Source organism: Oncorhynchus mykiss, chromosome 32 (assembly GCF_013265735.2).
Source record: "Oncorhynchus mykiss isolate Arlee chromosome 32, USDA_OmykA_1.1, whole genome shotgun sequence".
Lineage (NCBI taxonomy): Eukaryota > Metazoa > Chordata > Actinopteri > Salmoniformes > Salmonidae > Oncorhynchus > Oncorhynchus mykiss.
This window is the reverse complement of record NC_050572.1, coordinates 8,615,628-8,638,020: the sequence shown is the minus strand read 5'-3', so window position 1 is coordinate 8,638,020 and position 22,393 is coordinate 8,615,628. Positions and strand designations below refer to the sequence as shown.

General features: G+C 43.8%; 1 protein-coding gene across 1 annotated transcript in view; it reads left to right on the top strand.

Moving 5' to 3' along the window:
• LOC110487865 (gamma-aminobutyric acid type B receptor subunit 1) overlaps nucleotides 1-22,393 on the top strand; it is a 265,484-nt gene that overhangs the window by 142,151 nt on the left and 100,940 nt on the right. Inside the window, exons 8-9 of the mRNA XM_036970908.1 lie at nucleotides 135-269; nucleotides 8,826-8,996. Of these exons, the coding sequence (XP_036826803.1) occupies nucleotides 135-269; nucleotides 8,826-8,996 (306 nt within the window). The remainder of the gene's footprint in view (nucleotides 1-134; nucleotides 270-8,825; nucleotides 8,997-22,393) is intronic.

The window sequence follows — 22,393 nt, the reverse complement described above, 5'->3', positions numbered from 1 at the left end:
TCCACTCCTCTATCCATCTCCCTTATTCCTCTTCTATTTACTAGTCCTCTGTTTCCCAGGCAGTGTGATGGTTTACCATTAAATAGTTTGGAGCATATATAGTCTGCCTTTCTGTCTTCCTCTGTTCCCTACAGTGTGATCCAGGTGAAGCCACCAAGCTCCTGTATGACCTGCTGTACACTGAGCCCATCAAGATTGTACTGATGCCTGGCTGCAGCTCTGTGTCCACTTTGGTGGCCGAGGCCGCTCGCATGTGGAACCTTATAGTGGTGAGTATGGTTCTACTGTGTGTGTGTGTGTGTGTGTGTGTGTGTGACAGTCTCAGTTGTGCTAGATAGATACCACATCTATCTCCAAAATTAGCTGTATCATAACAATGTTCTTCAGTAAATCCTTATGAGTGGGTGCCCTAATTCACTAAATGTGGAAAAAAAAATAATCTGCGAGTCATGAGCCTCCAGCTTCAGTCAGAGGCTGTTTCCCAAATGGCAACATATTCCCTATGTAGTGCACTACTTTAGAACAGGGCCTTATGGGGATGATTGGAGAATAGGGTGCCATTTGGGACGTTACCTCAGCCTCTAGTATGAGTCAGATAGCTAGCAGACTAATGGTGTCTAGAGGGAAGTTGAGTCATAGCTAGCAGACTAATGGTGTCTAGAGGGAGGTTGAGTCATAGCTAGCAGACTAGTGGTGTCTAGAGGGATGTTGAGTCATAGCTAGCAGACTAATGGTGTCTAGAGGAAGGTTGAGTCATAGCTAGCAGACTAATGGTGTCTAGAGGGAGGATGAGTCATAGCTAGCAGACTAATGGTGTCTAGAGGGATGTTGAGTCATAGCTAGCAGACTAATGGTGTCTAGAGGGAGGCAGGCTGAGTCATAGCTAGCAGACTAGTGATGTCTAGAGGGAGGTTGAGTCATAGCTAGCAGACTAATGGTCTCTAGAGGGAGGTTGAGTCATAGCTAGCAGACTAGTGGTGTCTAGAGGGATGTTGAGTCATAGCTAGCAGACTAATGGTGTCTAGAGGAAGGCAGGTTGAGTCATAGCTAGCAGACTAATGGTGTCTAGAGGGAAGTTGAGTCAGAGTCATAGCTAGCAGACTAGTGGTGTCTAGAGGGAGGTTGAGTCATAGCTAGCAGACTAATGGTGTCTAGAAGGAGGTTGAGTCATAGCTAGCAGACTAGTGGTGTCTAGAGGGAGGTTGAGTCATAGCTAGCAGACTAATGGTGTCTAGAAGGAGGTTGAGTCATAGCTAGCAGACTAGTGGTGTCTAGAGGGAGGTTGAGTCATAGCTAGCAGACTAGTGGTGTCTAGAGGGAGGTTGAGTCATAGCTAGCAGACTAATGGTGTCTAGAAGGAGGTTGAGTCATAGCTAGCAGACTAGTGGTGTCTAGAGGGAGGTTGAGTCATAGCTAGCAGACTAGTGGTGTCTAGAGGGAGGTTGAGTCATAGCTAGCAGACTAATGGTGTCTAGAGGGAGGTTAAGTCATAGGTAGCAGACTAGTGGTGTCTAGAGAGAGGTTGAGTCATAGCTAGCAGACTAGTGGTGTCTAGAGGGAGGTTGAGTCATAGTTAGCAGACTAATGGTGTCTAGAGGGAGGCAGGTTGAGTCATAGCTAGCAGACTAGTGGTGTCTAGAGGGAGGTTGAGTCATAGCTAGCAGACTAATGGTGTCTAGAGGGAGGTTGAGTCATATTTAGCAGACTAGTGGTGTCTAGAGGGAGGTTGAATCATAGCTAGCAGACTAGTGGTGTCTAGAGTGAGGTTGAGTCGTGGATAGCAGTCTAGTGGTGTCTAGAGGGAGGTTGAGTCAGTCGTAGCTAGCAGACTAGTGGTGTCTAGAGAGAGGTTGACTCAGAGTCATATTTAGCAGACTAGTGGTGTCTAGAGTGAGGTTGACTCAGAGTCATATTTAGCAGACTAGTGGTGTCTAGAGGGAGGTTGAGTCATAGCTAGCAGACTAGTGGTGTCTAGAGTGAGGTTGAGTCGTGGATAGCAGTCTAGTGGTGTCTAGAGGGAGGTTGAGTCAGTCGTAGCTAGCAGACTAGTGGTGTCTAGAGAGAGGTTGACTCAAGAGTCATATTTAGCAGACTAGTGGTGTCTAGAGTGAGGTTGAGTCATAGCTAGCAGACTAGTGGTGTCTAGAGTGAGGTTGAGTCGTGGATAGCAGTCTAGTGGTGTCTAGAGGGAGGTTGAGTCAGTCGTAGCTAGCAGACTAGTGGTGTCTAGAGAGAGGTTGACTCAGAGTCATATTTAGCAGACTAGTGGTGTCTAGAGTGAGGTTGACTCAGAGTCATATTTAGCAGACTAGTGGTGTCTAGAGGGAGGTTGATTCATAGCTAGCAGACTAGTGGTGTCTAGAGTGAGGTTGAGTTGTGGATAGCAGACTAGTGGTGTCTAGAGTGAGGTTGAGTCGTGGATAGCAGTCTAGTGGTGTCTAGAGGGAGGTTGAGTCAGTCGTAGCTAGCAGACTAGTGGTGTCTAGAGAGAGGTTGACTCAAGAGTCATATTTAGCAGACTAGTGGTGTCTAGAGTGAGGTTGAGTCATAGCTAGCAGACTAGTGGTGTCTAGAGTGAGGTTGAGTCGTGGATAGCAGTCTAGTGGTGTCTAGAGGGAGGTTGAGTCAGTCGTAGCTAGCAGACTAGTGGTGTCTAGAGAGAGGTTGACTCAGAGTCATATTTAGCAGACTAGTGGTGTCTAGAGTGAGGTTGACTCAGAGTCATATTTAGCAGACTAGTGGTGTCTAGAGGGAGGTTGATTCATAGCTAGCAGACTAGTGGTGTCTAGAGTGAGGTTGAGTTGTGGATAGCAGACTAGTGGTGTCTAGAGTGAGGTTGAGTCATAGCTAGCAGACTAGGGGTGTCTAGAGGGAGGTTGAGTCGTGGATAGCAGACTAGTGGTGTCTAGAGGGAGGTTGAGTCAGTCGTAGCTAGCAGACTAGTGGTGTCTAGAGTGAGGTTGAGTCGTGGATAGCAGACTAATGGTGTCTAGAGGGAGGTTGAGTCATATTTAGCAGACTAGTGGTGTCTAGAGGGAGGTTGAATCATAGCTAGCAGACTAGTGGTGTCTAGAGTGAGGTTGAGTTGTGGATAGCAGACTAGTGGTGTCTAGAGTGAGGTTGAGTCATAGCTAGCAGACTAGTGGTGTCTAGAGTGAGGTTGAGTTGTGGATAGCAGTCTAGTGGTGTCTAGAGGGAGGTTGAGTCAGTCGTAGCTAGCAGACTAGTGGTGTCTAGAGAGAGGTTGAATCATAGCTAGCAGACTAGTGGTGTCTAGAGTGAGGTTGAGTTGTGGATAGCAGACTAGTGGTGTCTAGAGTGAGGTTGAGTCATAGCTAGCGGACTAGTGGTGTCTAGAGTGAGGTTGAGTCGTGGATAGCAGTCTAGTGGTGTCTAGAGGGAGGTTGAGTCAGTCGTAGCTAGCAGACCAGTGGTGTCTAGAGAGAGGTTGACTCAGAGTCATATTTAGCAGACTAGTGGTGTCTAGAGTGCGGTTGACTCAGAGTCATATTTAGCAGACTAGTGGTGTCTAGAGTGAGGTTCAGTCATAGCTAGCAGACTTGTGGTGTCTAGAGGGAGGTTGAGTTATAGCTAGCAGACTAATGGTGTCTAGAGGGAGGTTGACTCAGAGTCATAGCTAGCAGACTAGTGGTGTCTATAGCGAGGTTGTGTCAGAGTCATAGCTAGCAGACTAGTGGTGTCTATAGCGAGGTTGTGTCAGAGTCATAGCGAGCAGACTAGTGGTGTGTCGAGGGAGGTTGAGTTATAGCTAGCAGACTAATGGTGTCTAGAGGGAGGTTGACTCAGAGTCATAGCTAGCAGACTAGTGGTGTCTATAGCGAGGTTGTGTCAGAGTCATAGCTAGCAGACTAGTGGTGTCTATAGCGAGGTTGTGTCAGAGTCATAGCGAGCAGACTAGTGTTGTGTCGAGGGAGGTTGAGTCAGTCATAGCTAGCAGACTAGTGGTGTCTAGAGCGAGGTTGAGTCAGAGTCATAGCTAGCAGACTAGTGGTGTGTAGAGGGAGGTTGAGTCAGAGTCATAGCTAACAGACTAGTGATGTCTAGAGTGAGGTTGATTTAGAGTCATAGCTACCAGACTAGTGGTGTCTAGAGAGAGGTTGAGTCATAGCTAGCAGACTAGTGGTGTCTAGAGGGAGGTTGAGTCATAGCTAGCAGACTAATGGTGTCTAGAGGGAGGTTGAGTCATATTTAGCAGACTAGTGGTGTCTAGAGGGAGGTTGAATCATAGCTAGCAGACTAGTGGTGTCTAGAGTGAGGTTGAGTCGTGGATAGCAGTCTAGTGGTGTCTAGAGGGAGGTTGAGTCAGTCGTAGCTAGCAGACTAGTGGTGTCTAGAGAGAGGTTGACTCAGAGTCATATTTAGCAGACTAGTGGTGTCTAGAGTGAGGTTGACTCAGAGTCATATTTAGCAGACTAGTGGTGTCTAGAGGGAGGTTGAGTCATAGCTAGCAGACTAGTGGTGTCTAGAGTGAGGTTGAGTCGTGGATAGCAGTCTAGTGGTGTCTAGAGGGAGGTTGAGTCAGTCGTAGCTAGCAGACTAGTGGTGTCTAGAGAGAGGTTGACTCAAGAGTCATATTTAGCAGATTAGTGGTGTCTAGAGTGAGGTTGAGTCATAGCTAGCAGACTAGTGGTGTCTAGAGTGAGGTTGAGTCGTGGATAGCAGTCTAGTGGTGTCTAGAGGGAGGTTGAGTCAGTCGTAGCTAGCAGACTAGTGGTGTCTAGAGAGAGGTTGACTCAGAGTCATATTTAGCAGACTAGTGGTGTCTAGAGTGAGGTTGACTCAGAGTCATATTTAGCAGACTAGTGGTGTCTAGAGGGAGGTTGAATCATAGCTAGCAGACTAGTGGTGTCTAGAGTGAGGTTGAGTTGTGGATAGCAGACTAGTGGTGTCTAGAGTGAGGTTGAGTCATAGCTAGCAGACTAGGGGTGTCTAGAGGGAGGTTGACTCAGAGTCATATTTAGCAGACTAGTGGTGTCTAGAGTGAGGTTCAGTCATAGCTAGCAGACTTGTGGTGTCTAGAGGGAGGTTGAGTTATAGCTAGCAGACTAATGGTGTCTAGAGGGAGGTTGACTCAGAGTCATAGCTAGCAGACTAGTGGTGTCTATAGCGAGGTTGTGTCAGAGTCATAGCTAGCAGACTAGTGGTGTCTATAGCGAGGTTGTGTCAGAGTCATAGCGAGCAGACTAGTGGTGTGTCGAGGGAGGTTGAGTTATAGCTAGCAGACTAATGGTGTCTAGAGGGAGGTTGACTCAGAGTCATAGCTAGCAGACTAGTGGTGTCTATAGCGAGGTTGTGTCAGAGTCATAGCTAGCAGACTAGTGGTGTCTATAGCGAGGTTGTGTCAGAGTCATAGCGAGCAGACTAGTGTTGTGTCGAGGGAGGTTGAGTCAGTCATAGCTAGCAGACTAGTGGTGTCTAGAGCGAGGTTGAGTCAGAGTCATAGCTAGCAGACTAGTGGTGTGTAGAGGGAGGTTGAGTCAGAGTCATAGCTAACAGACTAGTGATGTCTAGAGTGAGGTTGATTTAGAGTCATAGCTACCAGACTAGTGGTGTCTAGAGAGAGGTTGAGTCATAGCTAGCAGACTAGTGGTGTCTAGAGGGAGGTTGAGTCATAGCTAGCAGACTAATGGTGTCTAGAGGGAGGTTGAGTCATATTTAGCAGACTAGTGGTGTCTAGAGGGAGGTTGAATCATAGCTAGCAGACTAGTGGTGTCTAGAGTGAGGTTGAGTCGTGGATAGCAGTCTAGTGGTGTCTAGAGGGAGGTTGAATCATAGCTAGCAGACTAGTGGTGTCTAGAGTGAGGTTGAGTCATATTTAGCAGACTAGTGGTGTCTAGAGGGAGGTTGAATCATAGCTAGCAGACTAGTGATGTCTAGAGTGAGGTTGATTTAGAGTCATAGCTACCAGACTAGTGGTGTCTAGAGGGAGGGAGGTTGAGTCATAGCTACGAGACTAGTGGTGTCTAGATGGATGTTGACTCAGAGTCATAGCTGAGCTCCAGGGAGTTGAGTGCCCTCCTCTGTGAGCTCTACTGGCACCTGACAGTGAAGCAGACACCTCAGATCCACTTGGCTGAGGAAGGGAGGGAGGGAGTGAGGGGGAGACGGACAGAGGGATGGGGGGGTGACAGTGGAGCAGACACCTCAGATCCACTTGGCTGAGGGAGGGAGGGAGGGAGGGAGGGAGGGAGGGAGGGAGGGAGGGAGGGACGGGCGGGCGGGCGGAGAGATGGGGGGGGGAGAGGGAAACAGTGAAGCAGACACCCCAGATCCACTTGGCTGAGGAAGGGAGAGAGTGGGGGGGAGACAGACAGAGAGATGGGGGGGGGGGGGGGGGTGACAGTGGAGCAGACACCTCAGATCGACTTGGCTGAGGAAGGGAGAGAGTGGGGGGGGGACAGACAGAGAGATGGGTGGGGGGGAACAGTGGAGCAGACACCTCAGATCCACTTAGCTGTCAAGGAAGGAGAGGAGAGTGGAGTGTTTTGTCAGCCTAGAGGTAAGGTAAGTATTCCAAGGCCTGAATGCCAAATAAGAAGTGTCAAGGAGGTTAGAGGGAATAATAACACTGCTCTGCCCGTCTCAGTGGTTGGGTTTCTAATGGCACCGTAGTGTTCTCCCTTTGACCAGGGCCCATACCATTTGCCAGCTAGTATTGCGCCCTGAAAGATATTGAAGTTTCCCAAAATGACATGTTATGACAACTGGAAAAAGCTTTCACCTATTGCTGTATATCCAGACACCTTTATGGAGGGGATACAGGAATAGCAGGCTGATATTTGGTGGGCTATTATTGCACACTCTCCACTTTGAAAGTGTACTCTCACAGAAATTATGTGTAGACTAGATGCTAGGCGGGTATTTTTAATTTTTTAAATAATTATTTTACCTTTATTTAACCAGGCAAGTCAGTTAAGAACAAATTCTTATTTTCAAATGACGGCCTAGGAACAGTGGGTTAACTGCCTGTTAACAGAACAACAGATTTGTACCTTGTCAGCTCAGGGGTTTGAACTTGCAACCTTCCGGTTATTAGTCCAACGCTCTAACCACTAGGCTACCCTGCCGCCCCAGTATACAGCCATATTCCTACATTTTTCATGCAGTGCTATTTTGGTGTCATAAAGACCTGTCTCTGACGGTTCCCACATCAGATTTCTGACCCATATTCCTCTGCAGTGGCCGTGTCACCGTGCGATGTATGTTTGCGTCCCAAATTGCACCCTATACCCTATATAGTGCATAACTTCTTTTTTTTTACCAGGGCCAAAAGGGAATAGTGCCCATAGGGAATAGGGCTCCGGTCAAAAGTAGTGCACTATATAGGAAATCGGTGCCATTTTAACTTACCAGCTCACATTGCAGTTGATCAATGAAAATGTTTAATACATTAGCAGGACCTAATTTACTGGGATATGGCTGAGGGATATTCAATCAGGACCTAATTTACTGGGATGTGGCTGAGGGATATTCTATCAGGACCTAATTTACTGGGATATGGCTGAGGGATATTCAATCAGGACCTAATTTACTGGGATGTGGCTGAGGGATATTCAATCAGTACCTAATTGACTGGGCTATGGCTGAGGGATATTCTAGCGGGACCTAATTTACTGGGCTTTGGCTGAGGGAAATTCAATCAGGACCTAATTTACTGGGATATGGCTGAGGGATATTCTAGCAGGACCTAATTTACTGGGATGTGGCTGAGGGATATTCAATCAGGACCTAATTTACTGGGATATGGCTGAGGGATATTCTAGCAGGACCTAATTTACTGGGATATGGCTGAGGTGATTCAATCAGGACCTAATTTACTGGGATATGGCTGAGGGATATTCTAGCAGGACCTAATTTACTGGGATGTGGCTGAGGGATATTCAATCAGGACCTAATTTACTGGGATATGGCTGAGGGATATTCAATCAGGACCTAATTTACTGGGATATGGCTGAGGGATATTCAATCAGGACCTAATTTACTGGGATGTGGCTGAGGGATATTCTATCAGGACCTAATTTACTGGGATGTAGCTGAGGGATATTCAATCAGGACCTAATTTACTGGGATGTGGCTGAGGGATATTCAATCAGGACATAATTTACTGGGATATGGCTGAGGGATATTCTAGCAGGACCTAATTTACCTGGCTATGGCTGAGGGATATTCTAGCGGGACCTAATTTACTGGGCTTTGGCTGAGGGATATTCAATCAGGACCTAATTTACTGGGATATGGCTGAGGGATATTCTATCAGGACCTAATTTACTGGGATATGGCGGAGGGATATTCTATCAGGACCTAATTTACTGGGCTTTGGCGGAGGGATATTCTAGCAGGACCTAATTTACTGGGCTTTGGCTGAGGGATATTCTAGCAGGACCTAATTTACTGGGCTATGGCTGAGGGATATTCTAGCAGGACCTAATTTACTGGGATATGGCTGAGGGATATTCTAGCAGGACCTAATTTACTGGGCTTTGGCTGAGGGATATTCAATCAGGACCTAATTTACTGGGATATGGCTGAGGGATATTCTATCAGGACCTAATTTACTGGGCTTTGGCGGAGGGATATTCTATCAGGACCTAATTTACTGGCCCAAAGGCTGTGAATTATTGAACCAAAAATCGTTTTGCTTCATTATGTTAACTACCTTTTCTTGTTTTCTCGTTTTGTCTTATTCTTTGGTTTGTTCTTCTTCCTCTGTCTCTTCTGTCTTTTCTGTCAAATGTTTTCATAATGAGGACACCCTAACACTTTTCTATCTCCTCTCCTCCTCTCCTCCTCTCTTCTCTCCTCAGTTATCCTACGGCTCCAGTTCTCCAGCTCTCTCCAACCGCCAGCGCTTCCCCACGTTCTTTCGTACCCACCCGTCTGCCACCCTCCACAACCCCACCAGGGTTCAGCTCTTTCAGAAGTGGAAATGGACGAAGATCGCCACCATCCAGCAGACTACGGAGGTTTTCACCTCGGTGAGTGACAGGCATCTTTAACATTTACATTTTCTTAGTTTGTTTGCATTTGACTGTTTCATAGACGGTGATAGTCTGAATGTAGAGGAGAGACAGATACAGAGGAAAACAGAGCGGAAGGGTTGAGATGGGATTCATAGCCACGTCAGAATGGGCTTCTGTGGTCCAGAGTCTGTGGGGCTAATCACTCTACCAAAACCCTTCCTAACTAAGGCTGCTCTAGACTCAAGTTTTATGGACTTTGGTGAAACATGAGACTTCCTGTTCCGGGGACATGCATTGAAAACGCGTGGCCTCATCGTGGCTTTCTTTTGCAAAATAACTATTAATTAACAGAGTTGATTTAAAAAATTCAAAAAAAAAAAAAAAGGTCAATAGTAAACATCATATTAAAGTGTGGGACATTGATTGTATGATAAGTATTTTAAAAAATAAGCAGGTCTATTTGTCTCCCGAGGATAGAATAATCTGCTCCCCCCCCCCACGGTTCACTTGTGGTAACATGACGGCTCTCAACTCCCCGACAACAGTTCCACCGATAGCCAATGGGAAAGAGGTGTAACTCCGTGACCTGGAAGCGGCGCGAGCTAAGTTAGAAAAAAAGGGGGCAAATCGATCTCCTTAAAAAGAGAAAACGGAATCACTTGAGAATCATTCCGGTAAATTCAACGTGCCAAAAGGACTTGAAACTTCCGTGGGGGTGGCGGGAAAACCCAACTTTGTTTCATGAGCAATCTTTTCTATGAGCTATTCGAGGGCAGGAGAAGCTGGGTCCCATGCCGCTGATTAACATTGCACACTTGCGCGGGTCTTTTCCGGGAAGGGCTCTCGTTTGAAGTGAAATGGCAAATTGTTCGCCTTGCAGTGGACTCGGGGGGGCTCTGACCTATGAGGAGAAGAGGGTCAGCATCTCCCCAGATCTGAATGCCAAACTGCTAAAAACAGAGGGCAACCTACAGTGGAGGTGAGATCCCAGCGACATCAGCTAAATCTGAGATGGGGTTTCATCCACCCGGGAAAAAAAACTCATCTTGATCTTTCAGAACACAATGCTCCCAATAAAGCTCAAGACATTTTCCAGAATCACATTTCCCAGAATCCCTGACGAGTCGACAGATGGAGCCCCATAATGACTGGCACAATATTCAGATATGCCATCCATGCACAGTCACACAGCCTAGCCTATGGCTATAATGCTGCCCTCAGCATAAGCCAATGAGGAGAACACCCCCCCCCCCCCCCCCCCCCCCCCCCTTGAAGTGGTTACAAGGACATTATTACTATTATTGCTGAGTATTGGACTTTGTTAATATTATACTGCCTATGGTCCAGGATATTAAACAATGATGATACCACACCAATTAACGAATAATGTCACACGGACTGAGGCTGCTTCCTGGTGGGGCTCCAGAGCATTGAATTCCTACATGGGAAAATATGTCTATATAAATTGGAAGCTATTCCCCTACTATTTTTTTTTTTTGTTCGCTACAGCTAAGGAGAGATGGTCAGTCTCATTTGGGCTACGACACAACACCATTTAGGGCAGGCTATTGAATGTGTCTCCCAGGGAGGACTTGGCCTACAGGCCATGATTAATGATGGTTATGATCTAGATTATAAAACTGTATGGTTCGAGCCCTGAATGCTGATTGGCTGACAGCCAATTGCCAACAAATGGTATATAACAAAGTATTGAGATAAACTTTTGTTTGTTGTTGATAGATACCCACCCTAACTCATCAAGACTGATAGATACCCACCCTAACTCATCAAGACTGATAGATACCCACCCTAACTCATCAAGACTGATAGATACCCACCCTAACTCATCAAGACTGATATATACCCACCCTAACTCATCAAGACTGATAGATACCCACCCTAACTCATCAAGACTGATAGATACCCACCCTAACTCATCAAGACTGATATATACCCACCCTAACTCATCAAGACTGATAGATACCCACCCTAACTCATCAAGACTGATAGATACCCACCCTAACTCATCAAGACTGATAGATACCCACCCTAACTCATCAAGACTGATAGATACCCACCCTAACTCATCAAGACTGATATATACCCACCCTAACTCATCAAGACTGATATATACCCACCCTAACTCATCAAGACTGATATATACCCACCCTAACTCATCAAGACTGATAGATACCCACCCTAACTCATCAAGACTGATAGATACCCACCCTAACTCATCAAGACTGATAGATACCCACCCTAACTCATCAAGACTGATAGATACCCACCCTAACTCATCAAGACTGATATATACCCACCCTAACTCATCAAGACTGATAGATACCCACCCTAACTCATCAAGACTGATATATACCCACCCTAACTCATCAAGACTGATAGATACCCACCCTAACGCATCAAGACTGATAGATACCCACCCTAACTCATCAAGACTGATAGATACCCACCCTAACTCATCAAGACTGATAGATACCCACCCTAACTCATCAAGACTGATAGATACCCACCCTAACTCATCAAGACTGATATATACCCACCCTAACTCATCAAGACTGATATATACCCACCCTAACTCATCAAGACTGATATATACCCACCCTAACTCATCAAGACTGATAGATACCCACCCTAACTCATCAAGACTGATAGATACCCACCCTAACTCATCAAGACTGATAGATACCCACCCTAACTCATCAAGACTGATAGATACCCACCCTAACTCATCAAGACTGATAGATACCCACCCTAGCTCATCAAGACTGATAGATACCAACCGTAGGCTGTCATTGAAAATATGAATTTGTTCTTAACTGACTTGCCTAGTTGAATAAAAGGAAAAATAAATAAAAAACATACACACACAACAAGTAGGTCACATGTCAGTACAGACACACAACCAGTAGGTCACATGTCAGTACATACACACAACAAGTAGGTCACATGTCAGTACATACACACAACCAGTAGGTCACATGTCAGTACATACACACAACAAGTAGGTCACATGTCAGTACATACACACAACAAGTAGGTCACATGTCAGTACATACACACAACAAGTAGGTCACATGTCAGTACATACACACAACAAGTAGGTCACATGTCAGTACATACACACAACAAGTAGGTCACATGTCAGTACAGACACACAACAAGTAGGTCACATGTCAGTACATACACACAACAAGTAGGTCACATGTCAGTACATACACACAACAAGTAGGTCACATGTCAGTACAGACACACAACAAGTAGGTCACATGTCAATACAGACACACAACCAGTAGGTCACATGTCAGTACATACACACAACAAGTAGGTCACATGTCAGTACACACACACAACAAGTAGGTCACATGTCAGTACAGACACACAACAAGTAGGTCACATGTCAATACATACACACAACAAGTAGGTCACATGTCAGTACATACACACAACCAGTAGGTCACATGTCAGTACAGACACACAACCAGTAGGTCACATGTCAGTACAGACACACAACCAGTAGGTCACATGTCAGTACAGACACACAACAAGTAGGTCACATGTCAGTACAGACACACAACCAGTAGGTCACATGTCAGTACAGACACACAACAAGTAGGTCACATGTCAGTACATACATACAACAAGTAGGTCACATGTCAGTGCATACACACAACAAGTAGGTCACATGTCAGTACAGACACACAACCAGTAGGTCACATGTCAGTACAGACACACAACAAGTAGGTCACATGTCAGTACAGACACACAACAAGTAGGTCACATGTCAATACATACACACAACAAGTGGGTCACATGTCAGTACAGACACACAACAAGTAGGTCACATGTCAGTACAGACACACAACAAGTAGGTCACATGTCAGTACATACACACAACAAGTAGGTCACATGTCAGTACAGACACACAACAAGTAGGTCACATGTCAATACATACACACAACAAGTAGGTCACATGTCAGTACAGACCCACAACAAGTAGGTCACATGTCAATACATACACACAACAAGTAGGTCACATGTCAGTACAGACACACAACAAGTAGGTCACATGTCAATACATACACACAACAAGTAGGTCACATGTCAGTACAGACACACAACCAGTAGGTCACATGTCAGTACATACACACAACAAGTAGGTCACATGTCAGTACATACACACAACAAGTAGGTCACATGTCAGTACATACACACAAACAAAAATATGTATTATTGATAAACATACTGAATCAATGCATTGATGAATTGAATTTGTTCTGAACCTGGGGTAAGTGTGTGTGTAAGTTGACTATGCAAACAATTTGGAATTTCTGAAACATTCATGTTTCTTGTAAAAACAAGAAGTGACGCAATCATTCTTTCCTCAACTCTTAGCCAAGACACACTGGCTTGCATAGTATTAATATTAGCCCTCTGATTACAATGAAGAGCAAGCTGTGTCTCTCTGTTCTGGGCCAACTGGAGCTTAACTAGGTCCTTATTTGCAGCACTTGACTATATGTCTGGACAATAAACAAGATAAGATAAAACTAGAGCCTGCAGGACTTTGTGGAGTGTGGTGTCAGAAAAGCAGAGCATCTCTTTATTACGGACAGACCTCTCCCCATCTTTACAACTACTGAATCTATATGTTTTGACCATGACCGTTTACATTCTAAGGTGAGACCAAGTAATTTAGTCTCCTCAACTTGTTCAACAGAAACACCATTCATTACCAGATTCATCTGAGGTCTAGAACTTAGGGAATGATTTGTACCAAATACAGTTTTAGAGATGTTCGGGATCAGTTTATTGCTGGCCACGCATTCCAAAACAAACTGCAACTCTTTGTTAAAGGTTACAGTGACTTCATTAGCTGTGTTTGCTGATGAGTATATGGTTGAATCATCAGCATACATGGACACACATGCTTTGTTTAATGCCAGTGGCAGGTCATTGGTAAAAATAGAAAAGAGTAGAGGGCCTAGAGAGCTGCCCTGCGGTACACCACACATTACATGTTTGACATTAGAGAAGCTTCCATTAAATAAAACCCTCTAAGTTATATTAGATAGATAGCCTGGATACAGCCCTTAGCTGTGGTATATTGGCCATATACCACAAACCACTGAGGTGCCTTATTGCTATAATACATTGGTTACCAACATAATTAGAGCAGAATCCACAATATGGCAGAGGTTGAAAAGCCATAACACATGTTTTCTCAACAGATGATTATGGGCAATAATAATGCCTCGCCAACGTCCATTAAAACTGTACATTTAAAGTCCCTAAACTCGGCAAGAGTCTATTGTCTTGCTGATAACCCATCAAGGGTGGATGGCTTCTAGCCCATCAAGGACACATTGTTTCCAGAGCTCACAGGTGTGCCTGGCATGGATTGTGACATCTCGTTCCTTGCCCTCTTCAACTGGTCATTCTCCGCCTGACTCTCCGCAAATGACGAGTGACTCTCCGCCAATACCGCTTGGCTCTGGACCAATGCATCAGTTGCCGCCCCTCTCTCTGCCCTCAGAGAATGTTTCTCTTTCTGTAGCTTAATAATTTCTTTGTTTAATACTATGGTATTTCTATTCCATGAAAAAAACAAAAATCTGATTGATTTATCAAGACCAGTCCCCACGCTCTGTCATTCAGTGATATTCCCTATTGTCCTGCTGAAAGTTGAAATAAACATCTGCATTTTGAAAGAGTATTTCTATCATTATTTTATTAACGAAAGCATAAAGATGTTGGTAAAGAAATACTGTACAACATTTTACAGTTGCATTAGGTTTGGAGTTAGAAATGTAAAACTTTAGAGTACTTAATACATTGCAAGTTGGGGGGATTTTCTTCACACCTTACCTAGATGAGCTATTAGACTATCCTTTTGCAAAGGTATGACGAGTCTATTGTCCCGCTAATAGCCAATTCATGGAAACATTGTTTGCAGAATTCACAGACTGCTAACACTTGTGAAAAACAAAATGCCTCCAGCATCTAGAATGGTAGAAATATATGATTGAATTCGAAAAATAAATTAAAACCCACATGACGTTCTGTTTTATACTAACAAGTGGTTGCCATGGTGAATAATCCAATAATAACTGGTATGACACGGCTCTCGGAACTCATTAAAAGGCGGCTACTACATGAAACTACGTGAAAATACTTGCAGATCAATAACGTGTTCCTGTAGATCTAATTATATTTAGAGGATTGGAGGATTCAAAATTAATATCTAAGGGGCATTTTTCTTTAGGGCAAATCTGGTCTGTGATATTGATTTAGAAATGTAAAACCTTACAGAGAATATCTAAGCAGCTTTTATATAATTATAATGCAGGGTTAATTATAATAATAATTGTTGGATAACAGATCGGCTCTCGGGACTCATTAAGAGGCCTCAATCTTCAATGTAAATCATTAATTCAGAAGGTTACACTCATAGGCATAGGTTTTAGGCCTGCAGTAGGTTATAATAATCCACGCCTTCCAAAAGTTATGTGTGGAGTTAGAATTTTGGCTGTCAGAAGTGTTAAAATCAACCAATGTCAGCCTTTAAATGCTTTATTATCCAAATGTCTAATTTGCGTGTGGGTCGATGGAGAGAAACAAAGTGGCACAGTTTGAGGCCATGAGGCGGAGAGTGATGCTGGCGCCGGAGAGAAAATAAATACAAAGAGTACAAAAACAGCTGCTTCGATATTCTCTGTAAGGTTTTGCATTCATAAATCAATATCACAGACCAGAAAAATGCCCCTTAGATGTTAATTTAGAATCCTCCAATCCTCTAAATATAATTAGATCTACAGGGACACTTTATTGATCTGCCAGTATTTTCATGTAGTTTCATGTAGTTTCATGTAGTTCCAGCCGCCTTTTAATGAGTTCCGAGAGAGTCAGTTGAAGTCGGATGTTTGCATACACCTTAGCCAAATACATTTAAACTTAGTTTTTCACAATTCCTGACAATTAATCCTGGTAAAAAGTCCCTGTTTTAGGTCAGTTAGGATCACCACTTTATTTTAAGAATGTGAAATGTCAGAATAGTCATAGAGAGAATGTCACGACTTCCGCCGAAAGTCGATCCCTCTCCTTGTTCAGGCGGCATTCGGCGGTTGAAGTCACCGGCCTTCTAGCCATCGCCGATCCACTTTTCATTTTCCATTTGTTTTGGCTTTGTTTTACACACCTGGTTTCAATTCCCCAATTACATGTTCATTATTTAACCCTCTGTTTTCCCCATGGTTTTTGTGCGTGATTGTTTTATGTATGTTTGGTCTGTTATTGTGGGCTCGGTATTATGACATGTTATTGGCATATTTGAGTAAAGTTACTTGTGTTACTCATCTCTGCTGTCCTGCGCCTGACTCCTCTGCACCAGCTACACCCAGACCGTTACAGATAATTATTTATTTCAGCTTTTATTTATTTAATCACATTCCCAGTGGGTCAGAAGTTTACATACACTCAATTAGTATTTGGTAGCATTGCCTTCAAATTGTTTAACTTGGGTCAAACGTTTCAGGGAGCCTTCCACAATAAGGGTGAATTGGCCCATTCCTCCTGACAGAGCTGGTGTAACTGAGTCAAGTTTGTAGGCCTCCTTGCTCGCACACGCTTTTTCAGTTTTGCCCACATACAGTGCCTTGCGAAAGTATTCCGCCCCCTTGAACTTTGCGACCTTTTGCCACATTTCAGGCTTCAAACATAAAGATATAAAACTGTATTTTTTTGTGAAGAATCAACAACAAGTGGGACACAATCATGAAGTGGAACTACATTTATTGGATATTTCAAACTTTTATAACAAATCAAAAACTGAAAAATTGGGCGTGCAAAATTATTCAGCCCCCTTAAGTTAATACTTTGTAGCGCCACCTTTTGCTGCGATTACAGCTGTAAGTTGCTTGGGGTATGTCTCTATCAGTTTTGCACATCGAGAGACTGACATTTTTTCCCATTCCTCCTTGCAAAACAGCTCGAGCTCATTGAGGTTGGATGGAGAGCATTTGTGAACAGCAGTTTTCAGTTCATTCCACAGATTCTCGATTGGATTCAGGTCTGGACTTTGACTTGGCCATTCTAACACCTGGATATGTTTATTTTTGAACCATTCCATTGTAGATTTTGCTTTATGTTTTGGATCATTGTCTTGTTGGAAGACAAATCTCCGTCCCAGTCTCAGGTCTTTTGCAGACTCCATCAGGTTTTCTTCCAGAATGGTCCTGTATTTGGCTCCATCCATCTTCCCATCAATTTGAACCATCTTCCCTGTCCCTGCTGAAGAAAAGCAGGCCCAAACCATGATGCTGCCACCACCATGTTTGACAGTGGGGATGGTGTGTTCAGCTGTGTTGCTTTTACGCCAAACATAACGTTTTGCATTGTTGCCAAAAAGTTCAATTTTGGTTTCATCTGACCAGAGCACCTTCTTCCACATGTTTGGTGTGTCTCCCAGGTGGCTTGTGGCAAACTTTAAACAACACTTTTTATGGATATCTTTAATAAATGGCTTTCTTCTTGCCACTCTTCCATAAAGGCCAGATTTGTGCAATATACGACTGATTGTTGTCCCATGGACAGAGTCTCCCACCTCAGCTGTAGATCTCTGCAGTTCATCCAGAGTGATCATGGGCCTTTTGGCTGCATCTCTGATCAGTCTTCTCCTTGTATGAGCTGAAAGTCTAGAGGGACGGCCAGGTCTTGGTAGATTTGCAGTGGTCTGATACTCCTTCCATTTCAATATTATCGCTTGCACAGTGCTCCTTGGGATGTTTAAAGCTTGGGAAATATTTTTGTATCCAAATCCGGCTTTAAACTTCTTCACAACAGTATCTCGGACCTGCCTGGTGTGTTCCTTGTTCTTCATGATGCTCTCTGCGCTTTTAACGGACCTCTGAGACTATCACAGTGCAGGTGCATTTATGCGGAGACTTGATTACACACAGGTGGATTGTATGTATCATCATTAGTCATTTAGGTCAACATTGGATCATTCAGAGATCCTCACTGAACTTCTGGAGAGAGTTTGCTGCACTGAAAGTAAAGGGGCTGAATAATTTTGCACGCCCAATTTTTCAGTTTTTGATTTGTTAAAAAAGTTTGAAATATCCAATAAATGTCGTTCCACTTCATGATTGTGTCCCACTTGTTGTTGATTCTTCACAAAAAAATACAGTTTTATATCTTTATGTTTGAAGCCTGAAATGTGGCAAAAGGCCGCAAAGTTCAAGGGGGCCGAATACTTTCGCAAGGCACTGTAGTTTGTTATTTAGAATGATTTATTTCTCTTTTTAGAGGGATTGAAACCAAAAGCGCACCGTGCCTATTTTTCGAAAATCATCAGTGTAATTCTCCCATTGTATTTATCCAAGTTCTCTTTCAACTGCAAATTTCATTATGATTAAATTACTATATGCCAATCCCTCAGACATAGTTTTAACAGGCAGTATCTGTTCTGCTCTGTTCAGATTCACTAGAAGCAGCAGACAAGGTGATTTAATGTCTCCTTTGCTATTTTTGTTATCCATGGAACCCCTGGCCCAGGCAATTTGTCAATCGAAGGAAATAACACCAATTTCCCTGAAATCTACTGATCACTCCATGTTATTATATGAGGATGATATTTTACTAAATCTAGACAATGAATCCCAATTTGCCCCCAAACTCATTGAAGATCATAGATAAATTCGGCTTTATCTAACCAAATCAGCCCTTCTGACTCTCAAGACGTCGATGGAGGACTCCATCGCTACTTATGGAACCCGATGGAGGACTCCATCTCTACTTATGGAACCCGATGGAGGACTCCATCTCTACTTATGGAACCCGATGGAGGACTCCATCTCTACTTATAGAACCCGATGGAGGACTCCATCTCTACTTATGGAACCCGATGGAGGACTCCATCTCTACTTATGGAACACGATGGAACCCGATGGAGGACTCCATCTCTACTTATGGAATCCGATGGAGGACTCCATCTCTACTTATAGAACCCGATGGAGGACTCCATCTCTACTTATGGAACCCGATGGAGGACTACATCTCTACTTATGGAACTCGATGGAGGACTACATCTCTACTTATGGAACCCGATGGAGGACTACATATCTACTTATGGAACCCGATGGAGGACTCAATCTCTACTTATGGAACCTGATGGAGGACTACATCTCTACTTATGGAACCCGATGGAGGACTACATCTCTACTTATGGAACCCGATGGAGGACTCAATCTCTACTTATGGAACCTGATGGAGGACTACATATCTACTTATGGAACCCGATGGAGGACTACATATCTACTTATGGAACCCGATGGAGGACTCAATCTCTACTTATGGAACCTGATGGAGGACTACATCTCTACTTATGGAACCCGATGGAGGACTACATCTCTACTTATGGAACCCGATGGAGGACTCAATCTCTACTTATGGAACCTGATGGAGGACTACATATCTACTTATGGAACCCGATGGAGGACTCAATCTCTACTTATGGAACCCGATGGAGGACTACATATCTACTTATGGAACCCGATGGAGGACTCAATCTCTACTTATGGAACCCGATGGAGGACTACATCTCTACTTATGGAACCCGATGGAGGACTACATCTCTACTTATGGAACCCGATGGAGGACTACATCTCTACTTAAGGAACCCGATGGAACCTGATGTAGGACTCCATCTCTACTTATGGAACCCGATGGAGGACTCCATCTCTACCTATGGAACCCGATGGAGGACTACATCTCTACTTATGGAACTCGATGGAGGACTACATCTCTACTTATGGAACCCGATGGAGGACTACATATCTACTTATGGAACCCGATGGAGGACTCAATCTCTACTTATGGAACCTGATGGAGGACTACATCTCTACTTATGGAACCCGATGGAGGACTACATCTCTACTTATGGAACCCGATGGAGGACTCAATCTCTACTTATGGAACCTGATGGAGGACTACATATCTACTTATGGAACCCGATGGAGGACTACATATCTACTTATGGAACCCGATGGAGGACTACATATCTACTTATGGAACCTGATGGAGGACTCCATCTCTACTTATGGAACCTGATGGAGGACTACATATCTACTTATGGAACCCGATGGAGGACTCAATCTCTACTTATGGAACCCGATGGAGGACTACATCTCTACTTATGGAACCCGATGGAGGACTCAATCTCTACTTATGGAACCCGATGGAGGACTCAATCTCTACTTATGGAACCTGATGGAGGACTACATCTCTGCTTATGGAACCCGATGGAGGACTACATATCTACTTATGGAACCCGATGGAGGACTCCATCTCTACTTATGGAACCCAATGGAGGACTCCATCTCTACTTATGGAACCCGATGGAGGACTACATCTCTACTTATGGAACCCGATGGAGGACTACATATCTACTTATGGAACCCGATGGAACCTGATGGAGGACTCCATCTCTCCTTATGGAACCCGATGGAGGACTCCATCTCTACCTATGGAACTTGATGGAGGACTACATCTCTACTTATGGAACCCGATGGAGGACTCCATCTCTACTTATGGAACCCGATGGAGGACTCCATCTCTACTTATGGAACCTGATGGAGGAATTCATCTCTACTTATGGAACCTGATGGAGGACTCCATCTCTACTTATGGAACCCGATGGAGGACTACATCTCTACCTATGGAACCCGGTGGAGGACCCCATCTCTACTTATGGAATGACAATCGTTTCCTATTTTAAATATTTGTTAGTAGATCTATTGCCTTTCTTAGATAAAACCATTGCCAGAACTTTAACAGATCTCAAATCAATTAAAACCTGTCACGTTCTGACCTTAGTTCCTTTGTTATGTCTTTGTTTTAGTATGGTCAGTGAGTTGGGTGGGTTGTCTATGTTCCGTTTTCTATGTTGTGTTTTTGCGTTTGGCCTGGTATGGTTCTCAATCAGAGGCAGGTGTCATTAGTTGTCTCTGATTGAGAATCATACTTCGGTAGCCTTTTCCCACCTGTGTTTCGTGGGTAGTTATTTTCTGTCTAGTGTGTTTTGTCACCTTACAGAACTGTTTCGGTTTCGTTTCTTTCTCTTTGTAATTTTGTTTAGTGTTCTGAGTTTAAATAAATATCATCATGAACACTTACCACGCTGCGGTTTGGTCCTCACCTCATTCCAACGACGATCGTTACAAAAACGAACCTCAGTAGGTGGACTTACATCCCAGTTGCTTTAAGCGGCAGAATATCCAATGGTCAAAATGAATATATTGCCACGGCTGATTTTCTGTAGTTCAATACTTCCCATGTCTCCCCCTTCAGGCTATTGGCACAAAATTCATAGTCCAGTTTCAAGGTAAGCGATCTCGGATAAAATTAACAAACATGTTAAATATTTAGGAGAACTATCTGTACTAGAGGTCGACCCATTATGATTTTTCAACGACGATACGGATACCGATTATTGGAGGACCAAAAAAAGCAGATACTGATTAATCGGGCGATTTAAAAAAAAATGTATTTGTAACAATGACAATTACAACAATACTGAATGTACACTTATTTTAACTTAATATAATACATCAATAAAATCAATTTAGCCTCAAATAAATAATGAAACATGTTCAATTTGGTTTAAATAATGCAAAAACAAAGTGTTGGAGAAGAAAGTAAAAGTGCAATATGTGCCATGTAAGAACGCTAACGTTTAAGTTCCTTGCTCAGAACATGAGAACATATGAAAGCTGGTGGTTCCTTTTAACATGAGTCTTCAATATTCCCAGGTAAGCAGTTTTAGGTTGTAGTTATTATAGGAATTATAGGACTATTTCTCTCTATACGATTTGTATTTCATATACCTTTGACTATTGGATGTTCTTATAGGCACTTTAGTATTGCCAGTGTAACAGTATAGCTTCTGTCCCTCTCCTCGCCCTTACCTGGGCTCGAACCAGAAACACATCGACAACAGCCACCCTCGAAGCAGCGTTACCCATGCAGAGCAAGGGGAACAACCACTCCAACCACTCCAAGCGAGTGACGTTTGAAACGCTATTAGCGCGCACCCCTCTAACTAGCTAGTCATTTCACATCGGTTACACCAGCCTAATCTCGGGAGTTAATAGGCTTGAAGTCATAAACAGCTCAATGCTTGAAGCACAGCAAAGAGCTGCTGGCAAAATGCACGAAAGCATGAATGCTTACATGCATTTTGAATGAATGCTTACAAGCCTGCTGGTGCCTACCACCGCTCAGTCAGACGGCTCTATCAAATAATGGACATAATTATAACATAATAACACACAGAAATACGAGCCTTGGGTCATTAATATGGTCGAATCTGGAAACTATCATCTCGAAAACAAAACGTT